At 35.3% G+C, this 17,469-nt stretch overlaps 1 protein-coding gene across 2 annotated transcripts in view; it reads right to left on the bottom strand.

Annotated features, from left to right (window-relative positions):
• The window catches only part of c4 (complement component 4), a 31,145-nt gene that overhangs the window by 1,461 nt on the left and 12,215 nt on the right, over window positions 1-17,469 (bottom strand). For both annotated transcript variants that reach the window (XM_049466935.1, XM_022668796.2), the window contains exons 15-40: window positions 17,290-17,416; window positions 17,100-17,171; window positions 15,475-15,678; window positions 14,274-14,394; window positions 13,283-13,353; window positions 12,481-12,620; window positions 11,203-11,406; window positions 10,853-10,904; window positions 10,681-10,764; window positions 9,701-9,904; window positions 9,537-9,612; window positions 8,810-8,966; window positions 8,602-8,706; window positions 7,723-7,891; window positions 6,614-6,801; window positions 5,397-5,552; window positions 5,235-5,294; window positions 5,072-5,162; window positions 4,130-4,313; window positions 3,754-3,841; window positions 3,569-3,643; window positions 2,451-2,553; window positions 2,264-2,353; window positions 1,366-1,458; window positions 971-1,054; window positions 381-516 (exon numbers count right to left, since the gene is read on the bottom strand). In XM_049466935.1, coding sequence (XP_049322892.1) covers window positions 381-516; window positions 971-1,054; window positions 1,366-1,458; window positions 2,264-2,353; window positions 2,451-2,553; window positions 3,569-3,643; window positions 3,754-3,841; window positions 4,130-4,313; window positions 5,072-5,162; window positions 5,235-5,294; window positions 5,397-5,552; window positions 6,614-6,801; window positions 7,723-7,891; window positions 8,602-8,706; window positions 8,810-8,966; window positions 9,537-9,612; window positions 9,701-9,904; window positions 10,681-10,764; window positions 10,853-10,904; window positions 11,203-11,406; window positions 12,481-12,620; window positions 13,283-13,353; window positions 14,274-14,394; window positions 15,475-15,678; window positions 17,100-17,171; window positions 17,290-17,416 — 3,134 coding nt within the window. The remainder of the gene's footprint in view (window positions 1-380; window positions 517-970; window positions 1,055-1,365; window positions 1,459-2,263; window positions 2,354-2,450; window positions 2,554-3,568; window positions 3,644-3,753; window positions 3,842-4,129; window positions 4,314-5,071; window positions 5,163-5,234; window positions 5,295-5,396; window positions 5,553-6,613; window positions 6,802-7,722; window positions 7,892-8,601; window positions 8,707-8,809; window positions 8,967-9,536; window positions 9,613-9,700; window positions 9,905-10,680; window positions 10,765-10,852; window positions 10,905-11,202; window positions 11,407-12,480; window positions 12,621-13,282; window positions 13,354-14,273; window positions 14,395-15,474; window positions 15,679-17,099; window positions 17,172-17,289; window positions 17,417-17,469) is intronic.

The following is a 17,469-nucleotide window of genomic DNA, read 5'->3' on the forward strand; positions in this document are numbered from 1 at the left end:
TTATTTTGGTAGACGAATAATCTGCCGATTATTTCTCGATTAGTTAACGATTATTGCTGCTGTTCCCTCCCTATTTGCTTGCTGTGGGGACATCTCACATTTCTAGATTTTTCTAACAATTTAAAATGATAAAAAACAGTTAAACATGAGATTTAAATGTCATAGAAATGTTTAGAAACATTTATTTAATGTTATTTAAATGTGGAAAATGCTGTTATTTAGTGAGGAAATGTGTTGTGTCTGTTGTGTTTGGGCGCTTTTGGAGTCAAAAATATATATATTTTTATAATTAACATTATAATTTTTATAATTGACATTGTGGATTATATTGATTAATCGATGCAGCTCTACAGATTGTAGAGAAACACCTGAGATCTCACCTGTCCCTCAGTCCTGAGATGCTGCTATCCAAACCCATGATGAGATACTCAGCATCGCTCTTCATCTCCACCTCCTCACACGCCGAGCGCTGGATCATCTCCCTGTACGACCCTCTCTGAATCCCCTCGTCTTTACCTGAGGGGTTTTATATAAAGAAGATTCGATAAGAGAAAGTTCAGTACAATCAAATATAACAGACAAGGAAAGGTGAGTTTATTTATAAAGCACCTTTCATACAAAACGGTCAATTAAAGTGCTTTACAAACTAGAAAATACACAGAGAAGTCAAATAAAAAAATAAACATGTAAAAGAAGAACAGTAAAAATGGTTAAAAAATAACTAAATAAGACTAAAATAAGAATAAAGCATAAATGATTCAAACACGATTAAAACAAAGAGAAGTAAAATTAAAAACATGTAAAAGAACAACGATGAATTGGAAATAAAAATATAAAAAAATAATAAGAATAAAGCATGAATAAAACATGATACAAAAGTGCCGCTACAGAATAAAAGTGTGTGTTTAGAACAGAGGATTTAAAATAATACAGAACAGAATCAGAGGCTTTATGAGATCTTCTGTCTCACCTAGCTGAAGGAGCTTAGTGATTATGGTGGAATAAGTTGTAAAAACCAGGTCGTTGCTGGAGTTGAGAACCTTGACGGTGTAAACTGTAGAAAAAATCAATAAACAATTGGGATTATTATTAATATAGAGTGTATTTTATATGTTTAATGTCAGCATGGCTGTTTAAATTTCATTTAGATTCATTAGATTTTCTCTAAGAAAACTTGTTCTTACACATATTAAATGTCACTTTAGATAACTTCTTGTACTTTGTGATAGATTGATAGATAGATAGATAGACAGACAGACTGACAGATAGACAGACAGACAGACATATATATATATATATATAGGTTTATAGAGATAATAATTACTGTATGCTGGCATGTAATTACCAACATACTCTATAACTTACTGTAATCCACAACAGGAGAGAAGCATGCGTAAGATTTGCGCGTCTGCTTATTCATATTCTTGCTAAAAGTGACCTTCATTCGTGGACAAGCACCTAGAAAAAGAAAACGAGAAGCATATAACTGGAAGAGGAAGAGGATCTATAACAGGAACAAATAACAATAATGCAAAAAAACAAGTTCATATTCATAAAGTTTTAAGAGTTCAGAAATAATCAATATTTGGTGGAATAACCCTGGTTGGTTTTTAATCACAGTTTTAATTTCATGCATCTTGGCATCATGTTCTCCTCCACCAGTCTTACACACTGCTTTTGGATAACTTTATGCTGCTTTACTCCTGGTGCAAAAATTCAAGCAGTTCAGTTTGGTGGTTTGATGGTTTGTGATCATCCATCTTCCTCTTGATTATATTCCAGAGGTTTTTAATTTGGTATCAAATCAAAGAAACTCATTATTTTTAAGTTCTCTCTTATTTTTTTTCAGAGCTGTATATAGTGTTGTAGGCCATAAGAGCAAGTTACAAGTTTCTTTACTGTAATTATGACTTCATGCTGGCAGCACCTCTGCAGGCGGTGTATTACAGGTGGTTTACAGTGTGCTATAGTTAGCTATAATTGTACAGTAAGTACTTCATTGGCAACTAAAGACCCTAAACATTTAATGTATATATGGTTATTATAAAGGACAATTACAGTATTATAATGCATTTATTTGAGCTGAAACTCTAAAGAAAGCTGTAATAAACTCTAATCTCATTAACAGTAATTTACTACTCTTATTATACAGAAACAGTGAATTACTGTAAATTTACAATCGCTTATTGGCAATTGTTTTGCTTTTTACATCGCTGATGTTTATTCTATACTCTATAATATTCTATAATAATACTGTACTCACCCTCTGCACACATGCACACATCCCCCTCACACAGTTTGGAGAGCATTGGGCTGCTCTTGGGGGCGGTGTAGAAGGTGCTGCACCTCCGATCTGTAAATATAAATAAACACAGCAGCTGAGTGAAAACTGATCACTGTTAAGAACTGGTCCTGCTGGAGGAAGCAGAAGCTGAACTGAGGGATTGGACCTGGGTTGTAGTAGTCGTAGATAACTGCAGCTGCTGGCTGGATCAGTCCGATGGGAATAATCTGCTCGACTCTGAACCGAAGACAGTCTTTCTCTTCAGTGAGCTGTGGAGACGAACCAGGAGACACAACCAACAGCTATTAAGAGTTAAAACAGGAAATACGGGGCGGCACGGTGGCGCGGTGGGTAGCACTTCCGCCTCACAGCAAGATGGCCTGGGTTCGATTCCCGGCTGGGGCGTCCCGGGTCTTTCTGTGTGGAGTTTGCACGTTCTCCCCGTGTCTGCGTGGGTTTCCTCCGGGTTCTCCGGTTGGAACTTGATTGAAATTGCCCCTTAGGTGTGAGTGTGAGTGAATGTGTCTGTGTGTCTGTCTGTGTCTGTCTGCCTTGCGATGGCTTAGATCGTAGAACCTTGTGATTAGACAGTACCTTTCCTGCCATGAAATAGCCGACGAGCTGATGTGGTGTTAAACTCGACTACCCAACCCAACCCAAAACAGGAAATACACTGAAGCTCAGCTCGCTGGGATCACTGAATCATTTTAAATGTTTTGTTTTTAAACACCACTAGAAAGCCTGTGACGGTTTTAAATTAGTTTTATTTTTATTTATTATTTTTTTATTTAGTTTATTGGTATGTTATTATTTAAATTTTACATTTATTTTATTTATGTTTATTTTTGATTATTATTACTTTTTGTTTTTGTATTGTAATGTTTTATATTTTGATTCTTATATTTTTATAAATTCTTTACTTTTTGTGTCCATTTGTTTTTTTCATTGTCCTTTAGAATTCTCTATTTTACTGATATATTTTATTCATGTAAAAAAAAGTAATTTTTTTCTATTTTATTCTAATTGTAATTAATTTTATTCTATTCTAATTTTAAATATTTTAAATCCCTTTGATGAACTACTGCACTACTGCACTACTGCACTACTGGTCGTGCAACAAAAAATGTGAAAAATCATGTTAATATGTTAATCTGGGAACTTCATTTGGTAAAGTTTCTTTATAAATAATGCCATACCTGCAAAGTCATCATGTAAAGAAGACAAAAAGGCAACAGAAATGCATGCAAAAAATATAAAAAAAGGATATATAAATGTTCACATTACCTTGTCGAAGTAGAGAAATACTTTATTGTGGTGGAAGTCATAATGATCGATGTATTTCTCAGTGCCCTTCACATTCTACACAGAAAAGAAAACCATAATTAGGTGTTTAATCACTATCTATTAAACTGTAACAAAACACCATACAATAAAACATCAGAGAAATCACTATAATAACTAAAACCCACGTCTTCCAGATCCTGGATTATTGGAGTGAGTCCACTCAGGAGTGAGATATCCACCACCACCATTCCACTGGAGTTCCTGCCTTTAATCCTGTAGAATAAAGGGAAAAGATGCTTTACTTTATTTAAATTTAATTACATGGACACGTAGAATCACAGGATCACATGTTTTTTGGGATGGATCATTTTAGCCAGATGCCGCCACTCACGATCATTACCACCCACTGTGGGCAGTAATGCCTTCTATGCAGTGATGGCATAGTTACTTTAAAAAGGTAATCTGATTACTGATTACTCCTTCAAAAAGTAACTAAACAAGTAACTAAGTTACTTTATGGATTACTTGATTTTGGAAGTTACTTTATAGACTCATACTTACCCCACACACACTGTATAAACCAGTATATTCTCTTTTTTGGGCTGCTCTGGAGCTTGTCTCTTTCTGCGAGTGCGGAGATCGAACCATTCCTCCCGGCTCATGGGTTCATCCTTCGCGAGCTCTTCATCATTAGACTCATAGTTGTAGTAATCATCTAACTGCTCCTCTTCCTCCTCACAGCTTTCTGCATAAAAAAATCTCCTTTTAATCCCTTAAACCCATTTAACTGCTAAAAACACACACATATATATATATATAAAACACAGGAAAAAATGCAGTTCAACTACAGACAACATTTCTCTCGAATTCCAAATAAAAATATTCTCATTTAGAGCATTTATTTACAGAAAATGAGAAATGACTGAAATAACAAAAAGATGCAGAACTTTCAGACCTCAAATAATGCAAAGAAAACAAGTTCATATTCATAAAGTTTTAAGAGTTCAGAAATAATCAATATTTGGTGGAATAACCCTGGTGGTTTTTAATCACAGTTTTTTTTTTCATGCATCTTGGCATCATGTTCTCCTCCACCAGTCTTACACACTGCTTTTGGATAACTTTATGCTGCTTTACTCCTGGTGCAAAAATTCAAGCAGTTCAGTTTGGTGGTTTGATGGCTTGTGATCATCCATCTTCCTCTTGATTATATTCATATCCAGAGGTTTTTAATTGGGTCAAATTAAAGAAACTCAGCTGGATAGGCTTTACTATTTATAGCAAATTGTGCATTTAGAATTTCAACAATGTTCAACGCTATCTTTCTAACTTAACCAATTTTTCAGAATTCTTTTAGAAAGTCGTCACTGGTGTACTAAGTAACAGATGTCGTCTACAGCAGAAATAAAGGGATTGACCTCACTGTTCCATTACTTTTAGAGAGTGGCTTTTTAAGAAATCCAGTGTTTTTCTAGTTTTTTATAGTAGTGGACGTCGTCTTACTGAGCACAAGTTCTCCGTCCACCTGAACACTGAAATGAAACTGGTCACAGTGAGACTCTTCCTTCTTGAGAGATCTATAGGTCTGCAAAATCTGAAAATATAATAAGGCATTTTAAATAAAAAAATATCTGAGTATCTGTAAGAGCTTTAGAGGAGCACTCACAGATAGCGTTCCTCTCCCTCGTCCGTTTATGTTAAGAGACATTTCTCCGACTTCTTTAATCTAGAAAAAGAGTTTTAAATGTCTTATATCATCAGTACATGTTCTGTTATTTTATTTCTTTTATTGTTTTATATTGAGTTTTATATTTAGGACTCCTCTCACCTGAACTGCAGCCTGGGTAAGTGCATTATACTTGTTTAAGTGCAGGTTCTTCGTTTCCTTATCATTTATGCACAGCTCCACCCTCAGGTCCAGGTCTTCTACATCATTGTTCTGTATGCTGAATTTAGACAGAGCTTCAAGAGCTACGACTGTATCCTAAAATAAAAACAAAGAAAATTTTAAAATTAAGCAGTTCAGAACATCATCAATATTTCTAATATGCGTAACATTAGTGAATTTTACGTATTTCATAATATCCTAATGATCCTAATAATACACTGGCAAGTATCTTGTAATATTAATGGGTATCAATTAAATACCCAATTAAAGGTATCCCTTGTTGGCAAGACTACAGATCAGATCCAATGCACAAATATGGGACAAAGCCAGTACAACAGTGTTTGGAATGTCTGAAAGAAGAAAGTCGTCACTGGTGTATTAAATAAATAATGCCAGGAACCAATTGCTATATTAACTTTTAACAACCCAACTCAAAAATCTAAAGAATAAAGTACTGTTTAAGTAGACTTAAACAGTAGATAAGTAAACATATCTTCAAAACAATATGTTTACTTATATTTTTCAGTATGTTTTTTTTAACTTGGATAAACCAGTTTTTCAACCAAATAGACCATTAAAGACCATCTCACTCCATCTGAAATGAGCTTAACAGCAAAACTTAATCCTGCGCTGAGCTGACCACTGAAACCCTCACTCACTGCTGCTATCCATTTTTCAATTTCCCTAGCAAATGTCTTGATTTATAAAGGTTGTATGAATTCTGATCTGGTTGTTCAAACAGAGTCACGTTGCCAAATTTAGTGTGTTTCAGTTTTTAGTACCACACTGAAAAAAATGGCTGAAATCAGAATTTAAGGAGGCAGTTTTTCAACCTTCTGGACCTCCACAGACCATCTCATACCATCTGAAACTAGCTTAGCAGTAAAAGCTAAAAGTAAAAGTCCTAAGCTGGATTTTTTTTTTAGCATTTTAGCACCCTTAAGCTATTGAAGTAGAGCTACATGATATTGGAAAAAATATTGCTGTCTCATTGCGATGACGATGCTTAAACGATATATACCGTGCAGCCCTATATTGTACATAATAGATTTGGTGTTTGTAAGCATTATAAGGTTAGTTATGAGGGACTGAAATCCAGAAGGTGCTGCAGGTAAAGTGATTGCAAGGTGTTCTGCTGGTCTACAGTAATGGAGTACCTGTGTGGACTGGAATCCTCCTCCATACTTGCGCTGTTGGGTCAGCCAGGAAGCGATTCGTAAAGCTCTCTCCTTATCCTTCAGGCTCACGGCCTGAAGAAGCCCGTAAGCTGTGGCCTCTATAGAGATAGCATCTGCTTTACTGTCCAGCCCGGACACCGCCTCCCTCACGTTCCAGAAACATCTCTCTAAACAAAAACAGAGACAGGACAGAGGTTTTACTGAGTAATGAGGCTATTTTTAATAAAATGTAAGGAGTAGAGGTAAAAAATAATCTGAAAAAGAAGTACTTCAATAAAGTATAGATAACAAAAAAATATTTGTACTTCATTACTTGACACCTCTGGTGTGGGTGTGCATTTGCACATTTGTCAATTGTACACACAGTACAGTATACTCCTCTCTAAAGGAATTGGAACAGGGGTGCTAAATCCCTTTATTTTTATTCTATTCAATCAGATCCAATGCACAAATATTGGACATAGCCAATATGACAGTGTTTGTATTGTCAGGAAGAAGAGAGTCGTCACTGGTGTACTAAGTAATATATATATATGTATATATCTACAATAGAAATAAAGAGATTAGCCTCACTTTTTCAATACTTTTAGAGGGAAGTGTACAGCTAACATACTATTAAAATACATTATGCAATCTTGTACAAATATGCATTCTTGTCTCTTTTTTATTTAGGAAAAATGAATAAAATAGACAAGAATAACTGATATCTCACAAAGTGTCAGGGCTGGTGCTGAAAAAACGCACTGATCTGTTCTACCTGTGATTTCCAGCCACAGGACTACACTACCCAGAATGCAACATTCAGTGACTCTAACAATCATGTGACACCTTCAGGAAGTAATTCGCCTGAGTACTAACTACTGGTGAGTCAGTTACACAAGACTTCAGTGCTGAGTATTGTATCTTTCCATGCATATCAACTTATGATGTCGTGGTGCACAGGTATATTAAATTATGCAATTAGATTATGGGATTACATTCTCTCTTAAAAATGAAAGTGATTTTTTATTTGGGCAGTGCCGTACAAGAGCTACTTCTGCTTCTTCTATGCATTATTATGGTCTGATTCGAAAACCACAAGGCTTAACTGGTATCACATGTGGCCATTTCCATCATCTTCCTCGTAGCTTGTTGAGCCTCTTGGGGTGTTTGGCCAATCAGAGACAGAGCGTACGCCGTGATGGTCACAGCATACGGGTTCTGCAGTCTGGCGAAATTCTGCACCAGATACGACTTGGCTTTTTCCATAGCCGTAATCTGAAAGAAAGAGCAAACATTGAGTTCATATCTTATTATCATTTTTATTTTTTATTAAAAATTAGCTTTTTTTTTAGGTAAAAGAGTGTAGAGTCCCTCTATCTTTATCAGTCTTTTAATAGAATGTAATTATTTAGTTGGACAGTGATGTCTTCTAAAATTATTAGTAATAAAACACAGAACAACACAGGCAAACAATTTCCATAAGTAGTAATTATATACATAATGTTATTGTTAACATGCAAAGTTTCAGTTTAAGATTTTTCAGTTTATGTGTATTAAAATAGTTTAGTAAAAACTGATTGGTGCGTAGCTCATCACTTCTTATGCTAATATATAAAATATATAGCACTTCTTTGGGATGTAAACATTGTTTTTTTACTAAACATCTTGTGCACTTTTAAAGTTATTAACTTAAAAAGCCTCAATTTAAATGTCAGGGCTCTCCAAATTCTACCAATGAGGTGTTGAGCTACTTTGAGCCTGGATAACAGTGGAAATAGTGATTTATTTGGGCAAAATATGCCCTGATATGTCCGCTGTACAGAGTTCTGGGCAAAAAGCACAAAATTACTGGATCTCAGAAAGCTGCAGGAGAGCAGAGGTGAGCTATTTAACAAAAGTAAGAACTTTTTATCTTGTTTTACTACAACAAAATCCATTTGACACCAGAGTTCTCCTTTATAATAAATATAATAGTGAGTTGTTACCAGTTCGGTGTCTGTTCCCTGCTCATACGCTTGCTTGGCGTGAGTCATTGCTATGAGGATGTATGCAGTTAACGGTGCCTCATCTTTAGTCTGTCCGACTCCACCCTAAAAAACACAAAAAAATAAAAAAATCCAGCAAGTGCAAAGCCTTTATTTATCAAAATCAGCAAAGAAAAAAGTGAATCATCATCAAGTTCTACCCTCATACCTTCATTCCTGTGTCGTAGAGAGGGTTGGGGTCGTCCCATGATCCACCGGCTTTCTGTTTGGATATTAAATAACTCATGGACTCCTGAATGTAGGAGTCCCTCACTTGGATGATGCTGCGTGAATTTGTCATCTCCTTAGCAATGAAGGCGGTTAACCTGGAGGGGACCATTAACAATCACATTTTTGGTATATATGGGAAAAAATATTATATGTTTTTGTTTGTTTGTATTTACAACTTTTAAAGGATTTTATTATCCATTAAGAATTTATTTTCTGTTATAACTCATGACATGATCAAGATATATCATCAGATATTAAGGAAACGTGCTAAAGTTAATGAGTTAAAGCACTGGCAGCTCTTGTCAGCACAGCTTCAGCCAGTATTTTCTTATTAGAACTGTGTCGTATATCACAGTATAGTAATCACTGTATGTGTAGATTAGCTTCTGAATCTGCCCACTTCCATCCCCTCAGTCCCATTTCCACACTCAGGGTTGCCAGATATAGAACACAACCTTTATATACTATTACATATTATATACTTGATGTATAATAACTGAGCTTCAATAAGGTTCATTATTCATAAACCTGCAGCAAGGTAGCTCTCCAGAAAAAAGGGTTGGAGACCCTGTTGATCATATACTGTACACTAAGCTAATTTTACATGTCAAATATGATAAAAGTATACATATAACAATATTCTAAATAATCATAATAATAATCACCAGTTGCTGCTGGGCCTGGTCAGGAAGGCTCCATAAGATCCATCAGACTTCTTGAAGGTCAGAACTGTGGTGTAACCTGTTACACAATCAGTTTTTATTTATTTGTGAGTGTTATCCACAGCGCTAACCGATGCTAGCAGGAGTTTGTGATGCATGAAACTCACCAGCTTGTATCATGGACTGAGCCTCGTCCCTGCGTTCAGCTTTCAGGAAAGCCCACTGATTGGTTCCATCCAGGTACTTCATGGCGTGGAGGGCAGGAGACATCTTCACCATGGTCTGCTCTGCACAGCCTGTGGGGAGCTTGATGAGGTTGTCCACTCCGTCCAGATTCAGACAGTTATCTACTGATTCTCCCATCACACCACCTACAGAAGCACAGCCAGAGACATTTGTTTAAGTTTATTTAAGTTTATGTAAGAACAGCACCAAATCTGAAGAATTTAGAATACAATATTTACTTTGACTTACTCTCTGTTTAACTTCAACTTCTTTTCATTTATTAATATACAGTATCTCACAAAAGTGAGTACAACCATCACGATTTAGTAAATATTTTATTATTTATCTTCTCACAAGACTACACTGAAGATACGACACTTCAATACAACATAAAATAGCTACAGCATAACAATAAAACAGCCAGTATTTTCTTATTAGAACTGTGTGGAATATATATTTGTAATCTGCGTGGGTAGATTATCCTTCCTCCGTTCCCCCTGTCCCATTTCCACGCTCAGGGTTGCCAGGTATAGAACACAACAGCACGCAAATAGTATGCTGCAGCTATGGATACAGGTAAGCTGGCTACTTTTCTGCTTAACAGGTAATCTTACAAAAGTGTAATTATATTCACAGTTTAGTAAATACTTTGTTATATCTTCTCCACAACATAAAATAGTCAGTGTAGAGCTACAGTATAACACTAAAACAATAGCTGAGTTAAAGCACTGTAGTTTCTTATTAGAATTGTGTTGAATATATCATAGTAATCTGTGTGGGTAGATTAGCCTCCAAGCCTGCCAAAAACACTTCCATTCCACCAGTCCCATTTCCACACTCAGGGTTGCCACATGTGATGCAAATGAAAATAAAGTCTCTTTAAATCCTATTAAAAAATTCCAGCAGATGAAAGTGCTCCTACCTTTAAAGCTCATTAATGTGGCTGAATCCTGTTCTGGAACCTCGTCTTCAGGAGCTGGGAGAGTGAATTCTGTTTTTTTGTCGGCTGTAAAGAAATCAACAGTTTACCAACAATATTCACCCCAAATTTCCTCTAAAAACATGTTTTCTTATTTATTTGCATCATGTCTTACTCTTTGCATCGATGTTATATTCCTTATATATGGAGACCAGTTCACCTTCCCCCTACACATGAGATACAAACACAGTTAATTCAGCATTTTTTGTTGTTTCAGTCATTTCTCATTTTCTGTAAATAAATGCTCTAAATGAGAATATTTTTATTTGTAATTTGGGAGAAATGTTGTCTGTAGTTTATAGAATAAAACAACAATGTTCATTTTACTCAAACATAAACCTATAAATAGTAAAATCAGAGAAACTGATTCAGAAACTGCATGCAACCCACAACTTTTTAACATGTTTTGTTAGATTAAAAGCTACAGAGGTTGTTTTAATGTTTAGTTTTTAAACTGTACAGTACCACGACTCGGAGCTCTTTCTGGATCCGGTCCTGGGCGCTGGGGGAGGCGTAGGCCAGAACGTTGATGGGGATCTTCCCGATGATCAGCGGCACCACGGTGAAATATACAGCCACCGCTGACTGTCCCGACACCGAGACGTCCTGCACCACGTCCCCTTCACCCGCACTGCACAGACCATCAGCCTTCTTCATCCTTACCTTCACCTGCAGACAGACAGACAGACAGACAGACAGAGAGACGAGTCGTTACCTGGATTTTTTATTACAGATACCTTATTACAGCACCCCTAAAAAGAGTCCCTTCACCTCTAAACAAGTCCCTGCACCCCTAAAAAAAATCCCTGCACCCCTAAAAAGAGTTCCTGCACACCTAAAACTAGTCTTAGCACACCTAAAACCAATCTTAGCACACCTAAAACGAGTCCCTGCACACCTAAAACTAGTCTTAGCACACCTAAAACCAATCTTAGCACACCTAAAACGAGTCCCTGCACACCTAAAACTAGTCTTAGCACACCTAAAACCAATCTTAGCACACCTAAAAAGAGTTCCTGCACACTTAAAACCAATCTTAGCACACCTAAAACGAGTCCCTGCACACCTAAAACTAGTCTTAGCACACCTAAAACGAGTTTGTTTAGGTTAATAGGTGTGCCTATTGTCTGTGAGCTATTTTATTAGTGTATTATTTGTGTTATTTAAAATTTCAGGAAAATACATTGTATATTTGCAAATGTTGAATACATTTATACTCTTATACTCCTGCTTAATAAACAAATATTAAAAGAAAATGAATTTTATTCTCTTATATATAATAATTTGTGAATCACCCTTCTGTAAAGTCTCCGTAAATTTATTTACTGTACATCTCCTAGAAACGCCCCTGAACATGAAAATGACTTTACTTTTGAAATGGGTAAAAGTAAAACTCCTCCAGTATCTCATACAAACGATGTAAGAAATTGGTTCCATTTACAGTGTTTTATTTCATTAAACTAGCTGTTTAATACAACTTTTTGCAATGCATATTGCAGTATATATGTATCAGTAATGAAAGGATATTTAAGCAAGAAATTTATGAAAGAGATTATATTTAAAAAAAAATTCTAATCTGTGTGGTGTTTCATTTTCAGACAGAATTTTATACAGCCTTTGTTCCACAGGATTTTAGTGCATCAACACTGGTGAGCATGTGGAATTTTCCAGATTCTAAATCAATAAATTATCTTTATTAGTGTGATTATTAGAGTGGATGATTGTGGTCGCTGTGAGCGTTACCTTTAAATCCTCTTTTTTGTAGTTGTAAACAACAGCTTTCACCTCCAGCTGCTCGTTTCTCTTTACTGAATACGGAAGTTTAACAGATACAAAAAAATCTTGGAAGACTCTCAGTGGCTTTGGGTCGGCTACACAAAAACCTAAAGGAAAAAACACAGAAAGTTGTATTAAAATGTAGGAAAATAATGGTTATAATAATAGCTCTATCTGGACGGGATTATTTTCTCAGGGGTTCGTCTGTGTAAAATGTTTCACACTTCTATTCTTTAGTGATAAAACTCCTGCATCTGGACTGCAATTATAAAAACAGGAGGATCAGTGAATTTTTAGGCTTTTTTCTCGGTCACATGACATCATCACAGAGTTCAGTAGCTCCTCCATTTCCACTCGCTGTTGTGTTTTTAGCGTGGATCTCCGTGGAAACCGTCGACAAATAGCTATTTTATTAAAGGCGAGGAGACGAAACTCAGAGATGTGCGTCCGGACAGGACTAAAATTACCGGAACAGTAGATAAAACAGTAGATAATTCAGCCTGTAATTTTTTATCTCAGAGGACGTCTGAGAAAAACACGTACATGATCGTTCTGGACGGGAATAAAATCACAGAGGACAAAAAAAAAACATAAAAGAGAGAAAATTACCCAGAACCCCATGAGAAAATAATCCTGTCCGGATAGGGCTATAGTTAGACAATAAAAAGCAACTTCCTCAGTCGTGATTTATTTTAAACTATAAAACCGAAAAGCCAAAAAATAGCTGTATAAGATACAGAATATGAGAATATATGTTTAAATATGGTACCTTTCGAAGGAGACATGGCCACAGCCTGGACCTCCCATGTAGTTATAGAGTCAGGAGTGACGTCTTTATATCTGAAAAATTACACAACCAAAAAAAAATAAATAAATAAACAAATAAAAAACATAACAATGGTTTTACATTACAGGTGCATTAAAAAAATAGAATATCATTAAAAAAGTTACTTTATTTCAGTGATTCAGTTAAAAATGTGAAACTCATATATTATATAGATGTATTAAACACAGAGTGATCTATTTTAAGTGTTTATTTATTTTATTGTTGATGAAAAACCCAAAAATCAGTGTTTTTAGAAAATTAGAATACTATATACATAAGAACAATTGGTACTTTTGGCACTCAGTGTGGGCAGTGTGCCAAGTCCTGCTGGAAAATGAAATCCTCATCTCCATAAAAGCTGTAAGATATGAAGTGCTGTAAGATTTTGTGGGAAAACAAAACTGCACTGACTTTAGACTTGATAATAAAACACAGTGGATCAACACCAGCAGATGACAGACATGACTCTCCAAATCATCACTGATTGGTGGAAACTTCACACTAGAGCTCGAGCAGTTTGGACTGTGTGTCTCTCCACTTTTCCTCCAGACTCTGCTCCCTTAATTTACTTTAAATGAAATGTAAAATTTACTGATGATCAGTGATGGTTTGGACAATTGACTGTTGTCAGGGTTTTAATCAGTCAGTGGAGCTCCTGTGTGTTTTCCACCGCCAAAATATACAGAAACATGCCAGAAGTTTACCTGAACACACCTCACTTCCAGACCACCACACCCATCAGTGTAGATTTATTACTAAACTCTGACGCTATTTTAACAGCGCGGGGTGTAAGATAGCAATAAGCATTTTTAATAACTTTACCAATATAATATTCACACATTTTTAAAAAGAGAACTTTTAAACCATAGCAATGCATACTGATCTTGAGTCAGTGCGCAAACACCAGCCCATCAGCGTCATCATTTCTACATACCTGATGTTCCCAGAGACGTCTGGGTCTAAGAGCGCCCACATCCACGACTGAGGAAAGTAACTGCGGAGGTGGATCGCAGCCTCATCGATCAAACCCTCCTCCTCCCCATCACCACCGAGCACTACGCAGAACCGAGAGAGAGAAGAAGAAAAACATCTGTCAGAATGATCCGCTTCTCTTTATCTCCGTTTCAGAAAATACAATACCTCTCAGACTGACTGTCAGAAACTGCCCCCGGAAAAACGAGCAGGAACTGCGCTGTTATCAGTGCCAATCAGGAGAAACTTTTATTATATATATATATCACACTGCCTACTTCTACATCCTCCACAGTTTTCACGCACAGCTTAATGACAAGCTTTATTTTAAAGCTTTGCTATTTATAGGTTTATGTTTGAGTAAAATGAACATTTTATTCTATAAACTACAGACAACATTTCTCCCAAATTCCAAATAAAAATATTCTCATTTAGAGCATTTATCTGCAAAATAAAAGCAAAAAAGATGCTTTCAGCTTTTATACATCAAATTATGCAATGAAAACAAGTTCATATTTAATATTTTAAGTTTAAGGGTTCAGTAATCAATATTTGGTGGAATAATCCTGGTTGGTTTTTAATCACAGTTTTTTTTCATGTATCTTGGCATCATGTTCTCCTCCACCAGTCTTACACACTGCTTTTGGATAACTTTATGCTGCTTTACTCCTGGTGCAGAAATTCAAGCAGTTCAGTTTGGTGGTTTGATGGTTTGTGATCATCCATCTTCCTCTTGATTATATTCCAGAGGTTTTTAATTTGGTAAAATCAAAGAAACTCATCATTTTTAAGAGAGCTCTTATTTTTTTTTCCAAAGCTGTATATTTGTTTGCACCAACTTTCTTGTTAAATTTCCCCGGCAGACAATAATTTAACGTTTTTTTTTTTTATATTACTTTGATATATTTAATTTATCATGTAGTATTTGATTTGTAGTTGCTAAAATGCTTTTTAAAATTATATTTTGACTGTTGCAGATTTTTTACAATATCTTTAGGTATTTTCTATTACAATTACAATTCAAATTGAATGTGATATTTTCTATCAAACATGAACCTTTTTTATGTAATGCTTCAGTAGAAATGCTCAGTGTTTAATTGTGTAATATCAGCAGTGAAATCTGCAGATCTGTGTTTTACAGAAATACAGATGAATGTATTTACCTCGTCCCAGGCTGAGCTTCATGCTGTTTATTTTCTCCCTCTTCCTCCGAGCTGCAGCAGCTTCACAGCACTTTTTAAACGCTTGCCTGCAGCTCTCTGATTGGTGCCTAGTCTTTTTCAGCCTCTCATCACACGACTTCAGAGTCAGACCCAGCTTCCGTCCGTCATCACAGCACTTCCTGTCTGCATGCTTAAAGCTGTTAACTGAAAAATTAAAACAACTCATTTAACTTCTATAATATTAATATATTTATATTAGCAGTCTGGGATTACAAAAAACAGAATTACAGAGATTAATGAGTTATGATCAAACTTATTTAAAGAAATAAGTGATATAATTTTAATGCAATTTATTTAAAATTTTAACACAGTTAACTAGAATCAAATTGAGTTAAGATCTAAATAAATAATGCAATAATTCATGCATTGAAATTTCTAATTAATCATATTAAAATAGAGGTTAATTTAACTCTAACCTGAACCCTAATATGTAACTTGAATTTCTATTAAATACCATGTCATTAAATGTTATGTTATTAGATATTATTTTTAATTCATGCATTGAAATTTCAAATGAATTGCGTAATTAATAGAATTAAATCTAATTAAAATCAGAACCTTAACCTAACTCTAACTATAACCTTACCCTAACTTCACTTAACTCTAACTTAACCCTAACATGGATCATTGTCTAACCCCGACATAACTCTAACCTAACTCTAACTTTACTAAACTCTAATTTAACTTTAATTTAACACAAACCCTAATCTAACAAACTTTAAACATAATCTCTAACCTAACTATAAACTTATTTAATTATAATTTAACTCAAATTTAACACAAACCCTAACCCTTAACTAAAACCTAACTCTAACTTTACTTAACTCTAATTTAAGACAAATTCTAATCTAGCCTAACTCTAACTTTACTAAACTTTAATTTAAGTCAAATTTAACACAAATCTTAATCTAACCTAACTTTAAACATGACTTTTAACTATAACTCTAACCTTACTAAACTCTAATTTAACTCCATCCCTAATCTAACCAAATGTGAACTCCGAAAACCATTGCCAAAAACTATTAAAGGTAAAGTTCCTACAAAGGGTTATTTGAGGAATTCCATAGAATAACTACTTTCTGGTCCAGAAATAAAGTCAGATTTGTAAGGAAATGTGTGAGTCTGGGGAACCTTTGAAAGTTTCTGTACTAATTTAAAGGTACATAAATGAAGTCACCAACAGTGCTTGACTATTAAATTTCCAAATATCATTTAAAACATCATGTTTATTATTTATTCTTCTTTTAACCATCGCTGGTGAGAGCAGACTCTCAGAGGTTGTGTAATAAAACATATAACCTGCATGTTTTCGATTAACATTTGATATATACTAGAGAAATAATTGACAGCTTTGTTTCTGATCCTTTAGGCTGAACTGTAAACTCAATGAAGGCAGTCTGAGACACTTGATCAGATAAGAAGGGGGCGTGTCTATGTGTTAAATAAGTAGAAAAGGGAATGGGCCCACAGCATCCATTTATATACAGTCAATGGTATTACTTAAAAATACTTTGTAGTCTATAGAAAAGAGCAAATCCAGACCCAGGTGCATTGTGGGAACTTACAGAGTTTGCTGAGGTCCACGTCCCTCTTCGTCTGATGATGTCCCTTTTCTTCTTTTTTGTTGCATTTATGTTCTAATAAAATGAAAAGAAAATGGATTGATCAGACTGATCGCATTACAGATGTGTTTCAGTCAGATTAAATTCATGTTTTTGTTAAATATATTGATGTATTGAAATTAAGAGATGTTACGGTTTAGTATAGGTGAGTTGAGAAAGCTGCTGATGTACGTGAGTCCAACTCTCTGCAGAACAGACTTAGAGTCTTCTCCTCCGCCGACAGAGCAGGCCAGGTCATACGAGTTCATGTAGTCAAACATCTGTGGAAGAGTCAATACACGGCCAATCAATTCAATTAGATCATTTTATTGAT

Source organism: Astyanax mexicanus, chromosome 18 (assembly GCF_023375975.1).
Source record: "Astyanax mexicanus isolate ESR-SI-001 chromosome 18, AstMex3_surface, whole genome shotgun sequence".
NCBI lineage: Eukaryota > Metazoa > Chordata > Actinopteri > Characiformes > Acestrorhamphidae > Astyanax > Astyanax mexicanus.